The 20,403-nt window shown below is 40.0% G+C and overlaps 1 protein-coding gene across 2 annotated transcripts; it reads right to left on the minus strand.

Annotated features, from left to right (window-relative positions):
- Nucleotides 1–1,862: 1,862 nt before the first annotated feature.
- Nucleotides 1,863–19,734, minus strand: LOC114803411 (testis development-related protein). Of its 2 annotated transcripts, XM_029002934.1 has the most exons (6): nucleotides 19,713–19,734; nucleotides 19,570–19,598; nucleotides 16,479–16,734; nucleotides 10,223–10,267; nucleotides 4,517–4,629; nucleotides 1,863–3,140 (listed from the first exon to the last, which is right to left on the minus strand). In XM_029002934.1, exons 3-6 carry the CDS (start codon nucleotides 16,560–16,562, stop codon nucleotides 2,681–2,683), a joined length of 702 nt encoding a protein of 233 aa, XP_028858767.1. In that variant the 5' UTR covers nucleotides 16,563–16,734; nucleotides 19,570–19,598; nucleotides 19,713–19,734; the 3' UTR covers nucleotides 1,863–2,680. The 2 variants fall into 2 exon arrangements, with proteins under 2 accessions (XP_028858767.1, XP_028858768.1); XM_029002935.1 differs by lacking the exon at nucleotides 19,713–19,734 and having other exon boundaries at nucleotides 1,863–3,137.
- Between the last annotated feature and the right edge of the window lie 669 nt (nucleotides 19,735–20,403).

Below are 20,403 nucleotides of genomic sequence, written 5' to 3' on the forward strand. Positions count from 1 at the left end.
TACGTCTGATTTTGTGTGTGTGTTGATGTGTGTGTGTGTGTGTGTGTGTGTGTTTGAATGCAGATTGTTGTGTTTTTCTCAGATACTCAAGTTCTAAGGGCTCTTTCTGAAGGACATATTATGGTATCATTGGCTGGTTCTGTTTTCTGCACATGGGTACATGAAGAGGAAGTCATATACACAGTTTGGGAGATGCTAGACTGTTGAATTTTCTCTGACTGATGCGATATTGTCACTTTTCAAACATCATGTATACTGTTGTTCTTTTCCCTTGGTGACAAATGGCATGTCAAGAGTAGCTGTTCTCTGTTTATGTCACATTCCTGGTGTAAATTATGATGTGGAGTACAAATGTTCCATGTGTCTACACTAACTGCCCTGTCTTCATGTGCTGGCGCTGGTGTGTTGGTACCAAATTAAGCTGGCCGGTACTTTGGTGAGAGGTTTTGTGCTGACTGAGTGTTGGTGAGCATTGAGGCACACAATATCAACTTTCATCCGAAGTTTCTGCTGCCACCTTTAATAACATCTTCTAAATAAGTGATGTCATAGTGATCCTAATGTCATAGACTAGTCTTGTTCCTTCATTCCAACTGCTTTCAACCTACCACAATAATTGCCTAATTCTAATGAAGCAGCGATTGAAAGTTTCTGTAAGTGGGACCTACCTGACAGTGAAGGCATTAACCATTTTAACTTCTAACCTTTAACATCTACTTTGACTATGAGTTTGTGCCTCTTGGACCAGGACATCAGTCTGGTCTCGCCAGTCAACTCTTCTCACAGTGATACCAGCGAGTGGCAAGACGCACAAAAACGTGCCTGCGCCACCTTCCATGAAGATAGGGCCCTAAAATTTCTGGGTTTGTTTTGGGGTTTTTTTTTTTTTTTTGGTTCTTCAATTTGCCATACATTATGTCAGTGATGAAATTTTGATATAATTTTTTCAAAATCTGTTGAGCAGACAGAGGGACAAACGACTATTTATGAAAGACGTATTTTATATCCTTGCTGTTTTTTGTAATATACCTTTATCATTCCTATAATGATCTGTAACTGTATAAAATTGTTGGTACTCATTTATTTGAAAGAAATATGGTTCATTTATTAAAATTTCTGATATTGGTGATTGAACTACTGTTTACTGATCTGTTGTTTAATGAACACTTCACATGCACTTCTGTCCTAAACTCACTCTACAAGAATTCCTTATGCTATGTTTTTTATGTTATATTGTCAGGTTTTACTTTTGCATTTAGTTCAGCCTCAATCCTGAGCAGTGCAGTGTATTGATTGGCTTATTGAAACCAAACCTTCTTGTAGTGCAGGGCAATATGCTCCATTCACAATATCAATATTTATCATGATAATTCATATATAGAAAAGAGTAAAACATTAACGGGGGGTTTTCAGTTTGTAAACAACAATAGTTAGGAGCATGGGACTTATAATGACATGATTACGGCATAAACACTCATTAATACAAACAGTTAAATACAATTCAAATATTCTAACATACATTTACTAAAAGAATGATATTAATTTAACTTGAACTATATTCAGTATATTAACATTAGACTTTAAAAGTATATTTATTTTATTAACTTCATAGTCTTTTGACCTCTGGGTCAGCTGGGTCAGATAAATATATATACTACACTGAATATACTTTTAATGTATTCTGCTACATGACATTAGTATATAAAAAACACTTCAATATGTTTGAAAAATACTGATATAGCCTATTATAGATGGCCTCTGTATGTTAATAGTGTACTATTTTGTCAAAGTGGGTTTAGGTTTCAATGTTTGATGGAATATGACAATGGGAATATGATTATAGATTAAAACAATGAAGGCAGTTAATTAAAATCAGTGTCACACTTTATTTGGATACCAATGCCGCTTTTCTCAATGACATGCAATAATGTAACCACTCTTGTTCACAGAAAAGTCAAGTGCATTGATGTTAAAAAGGATTAAATCAGACAAACAAGTCACGTAACTAACAGAAATTTAATGCATGGTCATTCTCTTTTACACACAATTCAGATTCTAAGATCACCAACAATCACAAACAGAAAACATTTGTCTAAAAGAATGCCCTATTTCCCTCCAATATGCAGATAATTAACATATCAATACTAGAAATGTTTTCAGTGGCCTGCCAGACCAGCTGACACATACTGTCTCTTCATTATCAACTTTTCCATATCTACACCCCTTCATATAAACTTTGTGTTTGTTACTATATGCAGTAATGAAACAGCGTTGACACAGTATTCGTCTGTCATGTAGGTACCCTTTAAAATAAAGTGCTGCACGATTTTAAATAATGGCTCAGTGTGAACTGCCATCATCGACGCATCCTTTTATACCAAAAACCAGCCTGGCGATATGAAATTTAAAGCTATTTACTCTATCACAGTGTAAAGGTATTTTAAGGCCTCTGAGTTTTCAAGCTTTAATCTTTACTGTCGGTCCAGTTCAGTCCCATTCTGAACCTCATCGAAATACAGCAGCATATTTCTGGTCTAAGGCAGCCCTGAAGGCCCAGGCTTGACCAGACGCTCTGGTCTAAAAACTCTACGTGTCCATTCAAATATGGGCTGAACTGGTTGAAACAGGGTGATGATTATCATTGGATGGCCACCTTTCCTAAATGGGGGCAGGTGACTCTTCATTTAAGACCCTCCCATGATGCCTCGGACAAACTGCCATGGCCACGCCTCCTGATTCCAGCCAGCTTGCCTCGAGCGCGAGCGGCCCATGTGACTGTTGCCACGCCCTCCCGTTTGGGTGGGCAGTCTGCCAGGTTGGCATAACGCCAAGAATCCTCCATTGCCACACCCACCCTCCAAGATGGCAGAGAAAGGGACAACGGGGAGGACAGAGGTGAAGATAAAGACAGTGACGAAGAAGAAGAGGAGGAAGGGAAAGTGGAGTCTTCCCTCTTCTTGTCATCGTGCTCCCCCTCTCCTGTTGCATCACAAAGCCGAGGCGGCTCCCACCCCTCCATCTTATCCATCTTGCGGATGGGTGTGATCTGTCGCATCGTCATGGTGACACTGTCCCAGAAGTGACCCTTGTCCTTCTCTCGCTCTGGTTTGCTGTTACACACCTCTCCCTCGTCCTTTCTGCTTGAAAGTCCAGAAATAAAAAGCAAAGGAGGAGGCAAAACAAATCTTCAGAGAAAGCAAATTTAAAGCAGTTATGAACATTCAAAAGTCATTAAAATCACTGTATCATTAAAACAGGGTCAGACTATCCCCTCACATGGCTACATAGGTGATGCCGACCCTACCAGGTAATTCAAAAAACCCAGTGTGAATCTTGGCTTGTCTTTCAGACATGGATGAAGAGACTTCTTCAACTCCACCTCCACCTTACTTTTGTAACAGCAGCCAAACTCTCCAGCAATCACATCAACATCTGAACTTCATCCCCGATGCCTACCAAGCTACAAGAAACCTAGATGTTGTGATCGCGCAAGCACAGCACACAGTGCAACCAACAAGATGTGTCCTCTACAAATTTTGCCCAACATAATTTTGTCAGCAGCCATGAAAAGCACCCGGGGAGCAGTGTGACTCAAGGGGACCTCAGTGGCACCTTGGCGGTTCGAAATGTACTCGTGTGTCATGGTCCAGTGTTGTAGTCACAGGTCTCTGTGTTTTCAATTGTGTCCAAATATCCTTGCAAGTACAGAATATCCCAAAATGTCAGTCATCTGTGAGACAAAAGTATTTAATTTGGAAAATGATTTAAAGCGATGAGGATAATTATCATGAAATAGCTTTTCCTTGATAGGAAAAAAATTTAACTTTTGACTCCATGAGAAGCCAATAAAAACAGCGCTGTGTGGAATCAATCTTGTGTTTGGAAAAGAGATCAAGCTCATGTCAGTTAGTTAATGCACAAAGCGTAGCTGCTCACATGCTAACAGGAGTATTTGGAAGGTTGCCGGTTCGAAAGATGCTTTGAGAACAAAGAGAACAAAATGCTGAAAGAGAACAAAAAAGGAAGTCTGATCACCCTAGAATGTTTGTACAAAAATGGTAATACTAATGGTAATATAAACCAGTGCATTCCCTTGCAGGACTTTAAAATCCAAGAATTAATATTCTATTTTTTTAGACATCTGTGATTAGAGCCCTGTAAAAGGGAAGAGGTTGCAGCAGGACTACGCTGCTGCATTAATGTGGATACTCTTACCTTTTGCGTTTGCAAGTTTGGTTCCTGTCCTTTATGACCCATGCCTTCAGGTTAGTTTGAGTTTCCTTTTCTGTTCCTTTTGGCCCTCAAGCTGTGTTATTTTGTGTTTGAATAAAATCCTGAACCTTTATCATGTCCTGCTTCTGCACCTCCTTGCCCCCCACGACCCATAGACGTGACACAAATTATATGACCAGCAAAGAAAATTGCTGTTTATTACTGCCTGTACATTCATATTCACATAAACAATGTAGTAGCATCTAAACAGAACATAAGCGCAAATAGATCAAGTACAATTTACCCTCTTTTCTCTGAGAGTGAGACCCCCGTCAAAAGAAAATCTTCATCGTCCTTAGATGATGGTTTTCTGTCTTTCCATTCCTTCTTCAGCTTGATCTTTTTCACTTTTAGCTCCTAAACAATACAAGACACCATTGGTTAGAACATGCACCATAGTCATGTTAGTGAATGTAATCTCACTTTAAATAAATCAAATTGTGCCACAGATAATTCCACATGGATTTTAGATTGGCTGCGAGAAAATGGCATCGTATCTCTTCAAATATTGTTCAGCCATACTACATTGCTTACAGTCACATGAATTCAGGTTTTATCGTCACAATAGCTGTAATTCTAACATAAATGTGAAATTTTCCCCTGTATTCCTCAAAACAAGATTACTGAGCCAGATGTCTGTAACTATGGTAACAAGTTTTCCTCATCTCCTACTGTTCAACTCTCACTTTTTCCAGTGAACTTAGAAACCTGGCTTTCTGGAATACAATAGTAATACTTTATTACTATATAAACCCATTTATTTATAACTATATAAACCCATTTAGATTATTCGTGAAATACCAAGAGCTCTTAAAAATATTTACACATTGTGCAAGTACGTAAAATGGATTATGAATTACATACCAGCACTGCTGGCTCCTGTGAACTCCACATTCTTCACAAGACCCTCCCACAATGCTCTGGGAATGAGGAATTTAATAAGACAGCTACCAGCTTTTAGCCAAGCTTCAGGGCCAAATTTCTTTAGTAGAGGAGGAACCTCCTTCTCAAACTCCACTCGCGGTCCCACCTCCAAATACTGGGAAACAGGGCCGTATCCTAGACTGTGTTCCCTGGTGGCCAGTAAAAGCGAGTTAAAATGCCCCATGCCACTAAAATGCTTTACATAGAGGGGAATCATTCATTTGTGGTAAAAGAAAAAGAAATCACCCATTATGGGTTTACAGACTGATGTTAATGTGAATTTGACATCATTATTAGATTATCTACAAAAACCCAATTATAATTTGACCTGCATAGTAAATCTAGTCCTTAAAAAGTTCATTTCTGATCTGATTTGCGGCCTTTAAAAGATTACTGTATGCTAACTTGTTTAACCAGTCAAATTGTTTCCCAGGACACAATGTGATTGATCTGCAGTCTAAATGCCAAGAGCCAGTGCCATCCTGTCCCAAACAGGAAACAACGTTTACCAATGAGATTTTTTTCTGTATATAATGAATTAGCCCAATGACAGTGGGGCAAATTTACACTTGTGTCACTTTTCCCACATTTTGTTATGTCACGGCCTTATTCCTTATTTGTAATGGCGCAGTGGATTCAAAGGGATTCAAGTCTGAGGTCTGGCTGGGCCACTCAAGGACATTCACAGAGTTGATATCTTGGCTGTCTACATAGGGTCGTTGTCCTGCTGAAAGATGAACTGCAGCAATGTACAGAGACACCCTGGATAAAAAATTGCTCCAGAGCGCTCTTGAAAGCAGAAGAAATTTTGCTGTAACCTTTCATGAAATAATCCTGTCTCGGAGGTCTACAGACAATTCCTTTGACTTCTTGCTTGGTTTGTGCCCTGACATGAACTTCAGTGGACTTCAGTTAAGCTGCAGAAACCTCTAAAGGATGATCAGGGGAAACAGAATGCAACTTCATGGCAAAGGCTGACAATACTTATGTACATGTGATTTTTTTATTCTTTTTATTTTTAATACAATTTTAATAAATGCCATTATGGGGTGTTAAATTCAGAGGGAAAAAAAATAATCAATTTTGGAATAAGGCTGTAACGTAACAAAATGTGGAAAAGGTGATGCGCAGTTAATACTTTCCGGATGCACAACAAAAAGCTGAACATATCACTCAACGCTGTTAAATTAAATCCACACTGAACAAGTGGAAGTTGTGTTCCTTCATTCCAGTTTGCTGAAAATACATGTAAAATCAGATTACACTGGGACTATCCCTCACCATGCAGCTCCTTGGCATTCCACACACCACACACATATACTGTTCCAAACACACACCAAATATTACACTAGATTATCACACCAAGTCCGTGTTAGAATTTTTCGAGTCATTACATTTATATTTATAGTATTTATCAGATGCCCTTATCCAGAGCAACTTACAATCAGTAGTGACAGGGACAGTCCCCCTGGAGACACTCAGGGCTAAGTGTCTTGCTGAGGGACACAATTGTAGTAAGTGGGGTTTGAACCTGTGATTACACGGTTCTTGAGTCCTCAGTATGACGGCATCATTCTAGGGCTGTTTACAGATGCAGGCAGCAGAAAGAGACCAAATAAAGGCAAAAATGGTGGCAGTTGAGCAATGAAGGACTGGAATACGCTGACCCAGAAAGTTCTGCACTAATCCTCTTTTACTCTTTCTTTCTGCCTTTCTTTCCTTCTTTCTTTCTTTCTTTCTGCCTTTCCTTCTTTCTTTCTTTTTCTTTCTTTCTTTCTTTCTTTCTGCCTTTCCTTCTTTCTTTCTTTCTTTCTTTCTTTCTTTTACAGAGTGCAATATGAATCCTGTTTAGATAAGAAGAAATTTAAAAAACTATTGTTAAATTTGAGGAAACAGCAAATAAATTCCAATTTCTATATGCCACATAATTATACTTATAGATTCATGCAAAGCAAGCCAAGTTATTATAAAACTTTTTTCAGACCTGCCCAGTCCTATAAAGCGGCATTGGCTGTATTTTAATACATATTTACAGAAATACATGGTAATTTAATTATTTATTTTTTTAGATTTTGAAAACCCTAAAGACAAACTCCCGTATTCTGAACAAATTTCACATTGTCATGTAAGTATGTAAATGCTGAGGTATAATGTTACATGTGACAGAAAACATTGGAAAGCTGCTTCATTCAGTTTCAAGTAATCATCAATCCCAAAAAATGTTCAAGTGAACGTGAGTGACAAGCAAACTGACGTACAAGCAAACTGAACCGTGGCCCACTCTTTTATCCAAGTGAAGTGATCATGTTCACCACTGTATTTTCAGTAAACAGTCGACCCCCACACAGCTCCAGGCGTGGATCAGTCTATTTCCAGCCAGTTGTTTTGGGTTTTGTTCTGTTTCATGTTGATTGTTCCTCATTCCCTACTAAGCCTCAACTATCCTACAGAAAGCAGTCACCTCATTCAAGGACAGCAAACTGCCTCACCCTTCAATATTTCACATAATGCATACGTTGAAGATAATTTTCTGAAAAATAATTATAAACTATACTGAGTGACATGAGCAGTAAACCTATATAATGACTAAATTCCATTGCACTAAAAGAAGCACATCATCCAGAAGATCTTTTACTATACAGGTGTCTTCCAGTCCAGCGCGGGACTTGGAATGTTGGTTCTGTTCTCTCCCAAACCGGCTGGGAACTCATGAACAAACGAACAAAGTGAAAACACAGCAATGTGCGGAATGTGACAAAAATAATACAAATAAATACAAGCATATGGGACTTCGGTGTAGGAAGGCCACAAGTGACCCAGCATATGCCTGACATGGGGAACTTAGACCTGCTTGAGCAGTTACAAGTAACTACTTTGATTACTATAAAAAAGTAATGTAATTAATTATATTTCATTACTTTTTGATGACTTTTCTAACTTATGAATGAATATTCTTGCTAATCAAATTCAAATTTCAAATTCAAATTTTATTTGTCACATACACAGTCATACACGGTATGATGTGCAGTGAAATGCTTTTTGCAACTGCTACAGACCACAGTATTGCAAATGTTGCAAGTAAACAATGAACCAATATGCAAATATTGCTAACATAACCAAATATTACACTTTTACGTCTTAACATAAAATATGTGTAACTGGTAGGGTGAAGGTGTGCAAATGAGTTACAGTTTTTTACAATGTTTAAAGAAAGGAGAAAAAGGGCCATAAACAATCGCAGAGTCATTTTGTGCAAAGTGGTTTTGTGCAAAGTGATTTTGTGCAAAAGAGTCCGGAGTGATTGGGGGTGAACGTGCATGAGTTCTATGTACTGTTGTTCTAAATCATTCTAAAATTTTGTAACCTGGCAGTGTTTACTTGTTGTTCTAAATCATTCTAAAATTTTGTAACCTGGCAGTGTTTACTTGTTGTTCTAAATCATTCTAAAATTTTGTAACCTGGCAGTGTTTACTTTATAACAGTACTAAATGCAAAATACTATCAATACATCATTATTCTAACTAATTGTTTTGATACAGATTATAGATGCAACAGTATAACAAATCAGAAAAATCGGAATAATATCAAACGATGTAGAGGGAAGTAGCAAAGGAGGATATTTTGCATAAAAAACATGCAAAGCAACAGAAAGCCTATTATAAAACATACCTGCAAGATGTAACTAAAATTGTAATCATGAATTAGTGAAAGTGAAGTGAAAGTGAAGTGATTGTCACACGTGATACACAGCAGCACAGCACACAGTGCACACAGTGAAATTTGTCCTCTGCATTTAACCCATCACCCTGAGTGAGCAGTGGGCAGCCATGACCAGCGCCCGGGGAGCAGTGTGTGGGGACGGTGCTTTGCTCAGTGGCACCTCAGTGGCACCTTGGCGGATCGGGATTCGAACCGGCAACCTTCTGATTACAGGGCCACTTCCTTAACCGCTAGGCCACCACTGCCACCACTAAACTGCAGATAGAATAACTATCTGCAGTTTAGTTATACCTTTTTCTCCAATTACTGTAATGGATTACAATTACAATTTTTTAAAATTAAGTAATTAAAAAACAGCTATTATGGTTAACCCCAAACATTGTATATGAGTGTCTATGTTTACCATGTGGGCAAAACTCTTGATATGGGGCCATGCATTATCCTGGGGGATATGCATTATCCTGTATCTGTCGTGATTTGTATTAAATCCCTTTTCTGTTAGTCATGCAATTGGTTCACTGTCCTGCCTTGTGATTGTGACACAAACATATTATATTTATTTCATCCATTTCACTGTGCATGGTTACATCCCTGAACAAGAGAAATCTTGGTCCATGCAAGACTTTCCCAGAAATGGCATTTTCAGCCATTAAATGGCAGGATGAATCTGTCAATTCATGATGACAGATGATGCTACAAAAAGATACTCCATCCTCCACTGTCAACCCTGTTCTGATGCTGTTGACTCAACATACTATTCATAACAAAATAGGTGTTCTACCTTGGATGAAAAATACAGAAGCCCAGATGGACCAAACTGCAAGGTAAGAAATACGTCTACTCTACAAATTGAAGAACACATGGCAACGCAAGTCAGTGCTTAGTGCCAGTTAGAAGGTGTTATGAATTTTAATTAAAGTCCTTTAGAAAACTTGCCTAAACAATCATTTGAGTAGTCAACGAATTAGTGATTTTTTTTTTTGTTTGTTTCAATTCTTAAGGGCCCTTCATTCCTCTAAACTGATTGACTTTGATTCACTGATTTACCTAAATAAAGTTAAAATCTTATTATTTTAATAAACCCAGCGGAACCAGCAGCAGAGATTTTCTCATATCATGTAAACATTTCCAAGTACTGGGCTCCCCAGTTCCCAGTCACCTGCTGCATTATGGGTGTTGTGTTGAATCCATGAAAGAGAGCGGAAGATAACAGCGAGTGTAAGCGCTGCTCTGGGATGAAGAAAACATGGCCGTGGCAACAGGAGGTTTGTGGTTTGTGGAGTAGAGGAAAGGAGGGAGAATTTACCTTTGGGGCAGTCATGACTTCCTCCAGTCCATCTTGTTCTTTGTCCTGAAAGTGGAACAGTACAAGCCAATGAATAACACAGAAAAACTGAAGGGGCCTGTGCGCAGTGTTTCCTGTAACACAGAAAAAAAGTATTTCTGGCACTATAACATAAACAGACTGAGTAGGTGGACAGAGGAAGGCAGGGATATGAAGCTGGAAAGAGGGGTGTGGTCTCAGAGAACACAAACGCATTTAAGAAAAAATAAGTTAGTTTAGTTATGCATTTTATTGTCATTGCACTGATTCAGGATGCTACATATACAAATTGTTGGGGCAACTTAAAGAGTGTAAACAGACAAATACAGGCAGTAAACAGTCCAGAAGGTAGTGCCATACAGACAGACACTATAGCAAACTATATACACAGTATACACGATATAATCCAGTATATCTGGAAGACACTAGACATAAAGTTATGGTCTAGAGTTTTTTTTTGTTTTATGATCCACTTTTGCAGATCGCTTTTGCAGAACCATGATAATGTTGTCTCGATATTTCATTCAAACTGTGTTCTAGAGGGGTACCTCGAGCTTCAATTTTAGGACAACTATTTTACATAAGCAATTGTAAAGTGTTGCTTGGTAATTATTATTCAAACTGCTTTCATTTAAAAATGTTTTGATGCTATTTTATGTATTGTGTTATTGTGTACAACCCAAATTCTGTTTTGAATAAAATAGGTGATTTGGAAGTCTTTTTGTTTTTGTTTAAATTTAAACGAAATCATAAAAAAAATACAGGAGGTTTATCCTCCTGAATCTGATATTCAGTATCAACGGAGCAGTCACGCTGCACCTCGTTTGCAGCACAAAACCCCAACTGTTGCGAATGCGGGGAACCGATTGGGCAAAAGGTACGGATTCGCCACTGACAACCGCTCGTGCGCCATGCAAGCCATAGAAAATGTGTTTCAACGCAAGGTTCAGCACATGTGGCCTAAAGTGCCCAGAGAACTAAACATTTCCAGCGGCATTAACTACTGCATTAGCAAATGTTGGTAAAAGCCTGACTGTATGAGTGGGTTTTTAGAATATATTGAAATATTTAGTATAGATTTAAATATTGATTCATGAATATTCTTCGGAAGGTGGTTCCAAAGATATGGGGCTCTGTAAGCAAATGTTCTATTTCCAGCAGTGACTTTGCATTTTCGGGGGAGGGCAAGTAGGCCTTCTGCCAGAGAACAGAGGGATCGTGGTGGGTTATGAGGGTTACTAAGATATACTGGAGCATCACCATGAGCTTTATAATCCAGATTTATAGTCCAATCACATTGCGCTGATGTCCCTGTATGGTAGCCAATCATGCTCAACATCCTCAATCATGCTCAAGATGTGTCCCATGTTAAAGCCATGCCCACTTAAATGCAAGTAAGGACACTCACTCTCAACCAGCTACACCGTAGTATAGCACAGTTCATATTTCAATGTACGGTTATATTGCAGTTTTTAATACACATAGTAAAATGAATAATTGCAAATTACAATCACGATATTTGTAAAATAAATCGCGATCCAATCTTTTCTTAAAACCGTTCAGCCCTACCATTGGGGCATCAATTTTGTAGCAAAAACTGCATTAGCAGCAGCAATCTCAATTTAAATAATGACCAAGGAGTCTCCCTAAAGGCCAAGCACAACCACACCCTTAATTTTATTCGACCCAGGCTCTCAATCGACCTAATGGCCTCCTGTCATTTGTAACCTTCTTCCATTCATATTTAACCAATGATCAGGTTTTGGAAAACACCAAACTCGCCAATGTCAGTAATGCACAAAGTCAAACTGAGAATCTGAGTGAGTTCACAATCATGGACATGTCAAGTCTACAGCAGAGTTCAAAGGAGCAAAGCAAAGACAGCAGAAAGGACCCTTTAATAACCTGAATACCAGAAGCCCTAATGGCTCCAACTGTTCCCCTCTGTCTGGAGATAAGCCCTTCATATTACTTCAGTTTCTTCTGAAACTTGTTTAAAGCTTTTCTGATCTTTCATTAGCTGCAGTCTATGGGCCAAACCGAGCTGAGGAGCCGAACCCTTTGAATTGTTTCTAAATCTTTACATCTGACTTTTAAATAATTAAGGTATTATAGGCAACTTTCATCTCCATAATTTTCTCACCAGAAGCCTTAAGCTCTGATGAGTGCAGAGGATTGCTCTTTTAAACCCTTTAAAACATGTTTCAGTGTGCAGTAGACCTCTGAACACACACACACAACATGCTGTGGCAAAGCCCTTTTCGACCCCTACAGCTGTAGGGTGAAAAATTAAAATACGCTCCGTTCCAACCCCCCCACCCTTCTCTCTACAGTATTGGCGCTGATGAGTTCATGCTATGGCTGCCCTAAAGAACAGTCAGCAATGTTAATGACTGAGGGTGCTCAGTCTTATACATTGATAAATATGGATTTAACAACAAAAGAACAGGATGTTATGTTGGCCAGATAAGGCCGATGACCTTTCTGTTCAGACCCGGGGGGAATTGCACCAGACAAGTTTTTTTTTTTTTCCAACAGAGGGGGTTAACATTCGTTTTTCCACTTTCTTTTCATTCTTGTGAGTCTGTGCCCTGGGTACGCTTGAAAATGTTAGCAGATCTGGACTACATTCATTCATTAATGCAGGATTAGCAATAGCTATTGATTTATCTGATTTGACCCGAGGTCACTGCAGACTACATCAGCCTCACATAAAAGTTGATCTTTAGATCTTACTGTCACGATATTTACAACATCCACAAACTGTCCTAATTAAAGGCACACCATTCTGATTAAAACTGGCCCCTCCCCCAATCCCCAGGAAATGGCTGACGATGCTGGTCCGATCTCACTTTTCTCTGTTTCATGAGATTGCACGCCTCAGATTTTCTCCAGTTATGTAGAATTACATATGTTTGAATTACAGTGTGTCTTTCATCAAGAATCTTTTTTCAGCTCTGCACCACTCAACAAGTCACACAAATAAAAAGAGTTTTAGCTATAAACATATTACTGATATAATACTGACAGTACTGACTGCAGGCTGTAGTAGTAACTTCATATATATATCAAACTAAAATAATTAATGGAGACAGATGTGGTAAACATTTTTTTTTTTAAATATCTTTCTTCAAAAATCAAATCCAATGTGTAACAAAGAAGTGGACATTTCCTTAACTCCCCAGTAATTCAAAATATGAATGTGATGATGATTTTGGGCTGTGATAGAGACATGGAAGAGACGACGAGTCTGGAAACCTTGATTACTGAGTTCTTTTGCAAGCTGTATTTAGTTTAGTTAATGAAACGCATGTGTCATTATTCTCCTTTCTTCTTCTGTCTGTCCCCTGTCGTCTTGGCCAACCCCCTCCTCATATTTCATTAAAACCTACAGTACAACTGTGTGACCCCTCACCTGAGGGATGCTTTAAAATAATGGCGACATGGTCGTGGGGTGGGGGTTGTCAGGGCCTGATAGTCTGTCTGACAGCAGGAGCCTGCAGCTGTACCCAACAGCCTTCTGGGAAAAAAAACATCTTGTGACTTGCGAATGATGAGGTTCTAGCTGACTTACTGTTGAAGAACCATCAAGAGCCTGATACAAGAATGTCTGTAAAGTTTCAAAGTCACACACACACACACACACACACACACACACATATATATATAAGCAAATATAGTTCCAGCCTGACATCATTACTCTGACGCATTTCTTTATCATTCCAATTTACAGCGCTGTTCATTCCATTATTAGCCATAAACAAATTTCATTCAAACAGGCAGAGTTTGGGTTTGAATAAGTGAATTCCGGTATTCAATAGCCAGGACAACTACATGCTTCAACATTATATGTTCAGTTCCATTCTCTCTCTTTTCTATCCAGATTCACATAATACATCTATGGCTGAGTTTTTTATTTTTACCTAACAAATGTAGGAGACTGAAAGATTTTCCAACATCTGAGTAGACTAGTGGACAAAACTTAATGTTATTCAAATGAAAGAATGCAAATGTAAAAACGATTCAAATAATTGAAATTAATTATTTCCTTAAACAAACAAAATCTGATATCTAAGGGTATAGGTATTGAATGTTGCAATGAATGTTGTTCATCAATATTCTTTTCATTCATATATATATATATATCTTTAACTCCGACTTGATTTTTTAAAACGTTTGACATACATGCATGAAGCCTTCATACACATGGCCCGTTGACAGTACCACAGCCGTACTGTTTGCCCAGTCCATTCTGTACATTTGTGCTTGCACACTTGAACAATATCTGTAACTGATCAGCCATTGATCCAGAATGAGAATGAATCATGTGCTGATTTCAAGAAGCCAGTACAGATCATGCAATGACACCAGACACAAACAAATGCAGACCAAAAAGAAAAGCAGCTTTTTGATTTTTAACAAAAAAAAAAAATTCAGTTGTATGAACTGTACTTAATTTTCGTGAAATGGTTAACTTCTTTGTTACTATAAATATTAGAAATTGGGTGTGGACCTCCTGTCCAGAACAACAGGAGCTCAACCCCTGACAACTTCCTAATTTCCGAACTGTGACTTACTGTGAGACATACTGACACTAAACGCAGAGCAGAGTATAAACAGAATTCCGAAACGTCCTGGGACTTACTCACCCTGCACAAGCATGATAGGAAATGACATCACAGGACATCCTGGACATAACAAGGAGCTTTGTTAACCACCATCACAGCAGTCTCTACCACAAATACTATATATATATATATATATATATATATATATATATATACACACACACACACACACACACACACACACACACACACACACACACAGGGTCATGCAAGGGTCATGACCTTTTTCAGAAATTAAGTAAATTGAATAAGAATGAGTTCCTCAAGTGTATGGGTTGCAATTGAGAGTATCACTAAAAGAGTTAATAATGAACTCACCTCACAATAAATAATTACTGTAAGGCTATCCAAAAGAAGGCAGCTTTGTGTGTATGGAGTTTGCATGCCAGTGTTTGGGTGTGTCTTGCCTTGCGGTGGGCTGGTGTTCAATGTGCCAGGATGGACAACCTCAACCCTGCTTATTCGTGACAACTTCCATCTTAGATAAGAAACCAAAAAAATCCTGTACAATACTGAAGCTATGACGTACTCATAATAAATATGTTCATCTTTATGTACATATAGGAACAATATGAACATATATGAGTTAGTGTGTGTCTGTGTGTGTACAAGATGTGCGGGTACAAGATCATTCATAATCGTCTGTTGTAACCCTAAGGGCTGAGAGTACAGCAAGTTATGAGGATTGTGTGATTGCTTCATTCTTTTCACACTGTGTACTTGAGATAAGGCTCCAGCATGAAGCCAGGCTTCCTCCAGAACTCACTCCCCGTGTCCTCCTCCAACACCACCCTCCGTACCACACGAACCCACAAAGGAGTCAGAAACCTGTACCGATCTACACACAAACCAATCAGTTTTACAACGGACGCGGCCCGATGACACTCGTCTCATCTGGCTGTTTTCTGAGGAACATTGCGGTGGACCCGTAAACTGATTTATTCTGACTTGTCTCCAGCACCACCATGCACACGGGTCAGAGACCTGCTCTGTCCCGAAGCTGCGTTTAACAGCATGGAGCTATGCGTAGATTTCTTCTCCACAAGAGTTGGTGTTTAATGATTACATCACGTGATGGTTCATTGGGCAAGTAAACATGCAAAATTGAAGTAAAATGCCAGTTTAGATAACATTTTTGTCACTGTATGCAAACATCCATCAACGTCACATGATGCTGGTACACATGATGCAAGGGTGGTAGTAGTCTAGTGGGTAACACACTCGCCTATGAACCAGAAGACCCAGGATCAAATCCCACCGAGCAAGACACTTAACCCTGAGTGTCTCCAGGGGGACTGTCCCTGTAACTACTGATTGTAAGACGCTCTGGATAAGGGCGTCTGGTAAATGCTGTAAATGTAAATGGTACTGTGACAGTTCATGGGACAGGGACTTCACGGACAGATACGCGAAAAAAACAAGACGGAATGTTTTCTTTTTACAGTAAATCGATGAATCCCTTCGGCCATGACTCGTGACGGCGTCCAACGAAGTGTGATTCCCGGGGACTACAGAAGCACCTCCAGCGCTCAACTTTCCCCGCGTCCTTTCCTGCGCGTTATTCAAGATCGGCGACAAGATGGTGCTGGAGTAAGAATTCGAACCCTCACCGTGTGCGAGTTGCGGCTCCAGGTCGTGTCGTCCTCCTCCGAGCCGCAGTCCACCAGCATCTGGCTCTTGCTCCTCCGAAACATGTTCCTCAGCTCGTCTGGAGCGCTCGGCGGCGATGCCCGGGGTCACTGCGCGATGACGCGCCGAGCGAGGCACCTGGACCCGGCAGATGGCCCCGCCCCCCGGCCGGGGACTGGAGGATTGATCAGTGTTATCGATCACCTTTCGATAAGATGACTCGATCACGAGGGGGTCCTGACAGAGATGGGGGAGAGAGGCCAGACAGATGGCACCTGCATCACAATGTCTACACACACACACACACACACACACACGCTCTTGTTACCGGAACCTGCTTTTGTCAACACGATTTTTTTTATTCAAACTCCTACGTCAGTAGGATTGGTGTAATGCACGACGTTCACAATCCATAGGCCGTCTTTATCGATCTTGCCACCATGTCATGTAAATGTGGTTTTTATTCCCCATCTGATCACACTGGGATTTTTTTCCTCTCCCCTCCCTCCAACTTTCTGAACTCCACCACCTTGGTTACAATGCTCCCGTTTGTGCTGCTGTTTTCAAAACAGGCCTGTTAGCTGGGCTGCCCAGCTCGGTTGTTTGAAAGAGGCTTAGTGGAAAAGGAATGTATGACAAATTCTAATACTGCTCTCAGAGAGAGAGAGAGAGAGAGTGAGAGACCACACCCCAATGTTGTCTGTTCCAGACATTACATTGTTAACAAGCAGAACACTGTCTACTGAACAATGATCATAAATCATCAGTAATAATATTAATACAGTCAATCAAATACATGTTTCATCCAGTACAGTTTTATTCCTCACATCAGTGCAGGGTACAATACAGGGTACAGTTTGTAAGGGCAGTGAGAGGAACGGTGACTGCACGGTAGACTCGAATGAAGTGATGGTAGAAATTCTTACACCCAAGAAAACGCTGCTGGTGTTATGAGGCTATGAGGAATTATGAGGCTCTCATAGAGCACACATGGCCATCTTCAACTCATTGGATAAAACTCGGTGTCGATAAATGCAGAGATTCTTTCTTCGCGCTGACCTCAGGTCAGAACCATGGGAAAGGTCAACAGAGATGTAAGGGTCATGGTGGTGGTGAAGAGAGACTCGGCTATTTGCGCCATGCTGTTCAGCTGGGTGATGCGTTTCCTGGCCGCGGGGGGCAGATGGCCCGATGATGAGTGGAAGATGCACAATGCGCACATAGCCCCTCGCGTTATCTGCATTGCTGTTCTTGGTGTGTCAGGGTGGTCCTGCCAAGCTGCATGGGTTCTACTGGCACCTCAATGTCACGCAACCATATCACGCAGCATGGCAAACTCCGCTGAGTTTATATTTGGCTCAGTCATTCTGTTACGGCAGGGTCACGGAGCATAGCAAGAGAACGTTGTAGTAAAGTACGAAAGAGTGGGTATTTTGCCTTTTAATATATGACAGTATGCCAGCCAAAGCTTTACAAAGCTGCACTGATGATACCGGATTCAAACCGGCAACCTTCTGATCACGGGTTCGTTTCCCTATCTACTAGGCCACCACTGTCGCAGGCCACCACTGCCCCAACCATTGCCCATTAGTCACAGTGAATCTGTGATTTGGTGCATTTTTGGACAGTTGTGGGCTAATAATCATGTATTTTAAACATTATTTATAGATACATCATAAATAATATCTCTTAGTCAAAAGGGGCGTGGTGAATAGTTAAAGTTCCTGCACTCCAAGATATAATAATGAATAACTGTAAATGCTAAGAACAGACTTGATGTGACATTACCAAACATGCCCCATGTTTATAGCACTTGTTGGGTGACATGAGATTACTCAAAAACAGAACATCATGCTCAAATGCACTCAAATACGCAAAAAGCAGAGAGCAGGTAGGGGTGTAGCTCGGCTTCTGTTGCCTATCTCCTCTGCTGGGTCAGAGACATTCACCTCTTTGTTTCAGAGCACCGAGCCCTGAAACCAGAGCCCCTCTCATATACGCGCAGCGCTGAATAGAGACCAGTGTGTGAATGCATGTATTCCACACATGCATTTGTGTGTCTACTGAGATGAAAGCCACCCTGTGGAAAAATGTGATGTAGTTGCAGAAAGCACTCAATATCAGAATTTCATTTGTTGAATAATCATGCTTTAGGTCACTTTAGATCTTGAGTATGACCAGAAATGGGTTTGCTTTCCCTGGTCTACAAGTCTCAAGAGTCTACACACACTTATAGAAAATCATCACGTAGGCCAGACAATCTCCTTTAACAACAATCAGCCTTTCAAGATAATTTGCTTAATTAACTGATAGATGCTACTGTGCTCAAAGGTGACACAAGTACATTGTTGTATCATAATTGTGTAACCGGCAACAGGCTTTATCAAGAATTTCTTAAATTTGGTAAAGAACATTTGTTTGGACTCAAAGAGGACTATGTTCCTATATCCCTTAAAACAGCAGATGCAAAACCACTACTAAATAAACCTATGCTTAATCCTGGAGTTTTATCAAATTGCAAAACAATTTATAACCTCTGTTTATAACCTCCAAAATCCTTGAAAACGGTGGTCGCACAACGATTCTGTGCTTTTTTGAAAGCACACGTAAATGGACATCTCTGTCAAGTTCACCACCTTCCTAAGATGGAAAATGGTAAAGGACATCAGAGACTGGATGACCCAACCTATGCTTACCTCTGATAAAACTGAAGTGTTGGTGATTGGTCTTAAAAGCACTGGATTCTATGCTGTACATCAGGAAAAAAATTGGGTATGACCTATGACAGTCTGTTATTTGACTGTCAGATTCAAGACATTTCCAGGTGTACTTCTACCTAAGAATAATAGCTAAGAATAAGATAAGAATAAGACCCATCTTGTTCAAAACTCTGCAGCTTACATGCACAAGACGGTATAAACCAGTATTGTCTTCTCTGCGTTGGCTTCCAGTTAAGTACCATTGATTTCTGCTTCTCACTTACAAAGCATGGTCATGCTACAGTATATCTTTGTAACCTACTGGTCTCTCATAACCCACCATGATCCCTTCATTCTCTGCGTGAGGACCTACCTGCAGTCCCTGAGTACACAAAGTCACTGCTGGAAATAGAGCAGTTGCTTACAGAGCTCCAAATCTTCAGAACAACTTTCCAATGAATATTCATGAATCCAACACTGTTCCAATATTTAAATCCAGGCTAAAAATGTACTTACACAGTCAAGCTTTTATACCAACACTCTACTCACTATTACTAATGCTGCAGTAGTTGGTGCTGCTTTATTTCTCAGCTCACCTACTGTCATTCTTATTACTAACACAGCCTTCACTTTTCTTTAACCCCTTACTATGCACTCCCATGTAAATCTCAACTGGATAGCATTTATGTGCGGAGTGATGACGTGACATTGTTGACCTCCATGGATTTCCCTGCTTGGGGTGGTAGTAGCCTAGTGGGTAACACACTCGCCTATGAACCAGAAGACCCAGGTTCAAATCCCACTTACTACCATTGTGTCCCTGAGCAAGACACTTAACCCTAAGTTGCTCCAGGGAGACTGTCCCCTGAAACTACTGATTGTAAGTCGCTCTGGATAAGGGCGTCTGATAAATGCTGTAAATGTAAATGTAAATGTAAATGTAAATGCTTGGACCTTATTGCCTGGCCCTTGCAAGCCATCTGCTGACCCCACCTAATCTGATTAAACTCAGATATACAACCTCAATATTATATCATAATACATAACTGGACTCCAATAACCTCTATATGCCATATTTCCTGGATAAATCTCACTGATGATCCCAGGCTAAACCAGTGCTGACCAGAGGAGGATGGCTTCCCTTTGCTGAGCTTTGGTTTCCTCTCAAGGTTTCTTCCTTTTTCAGGGAGTTTTTCCTTACAACTGT

This window comes from Denticeps clupeoides, chromosome 14 (genome assembly GCF_900700375.1).
Source record: "Denticeps clupeoides chromosome 14, fDenClu1.1, whole genome shotgun sequence".
Lineage (NCBI taxonomy): Eukaryota > Metazoa > Chordata > Actinopteri > Clupeiformes > Denticipitidae > Denticeps > Denticeps clupeoides.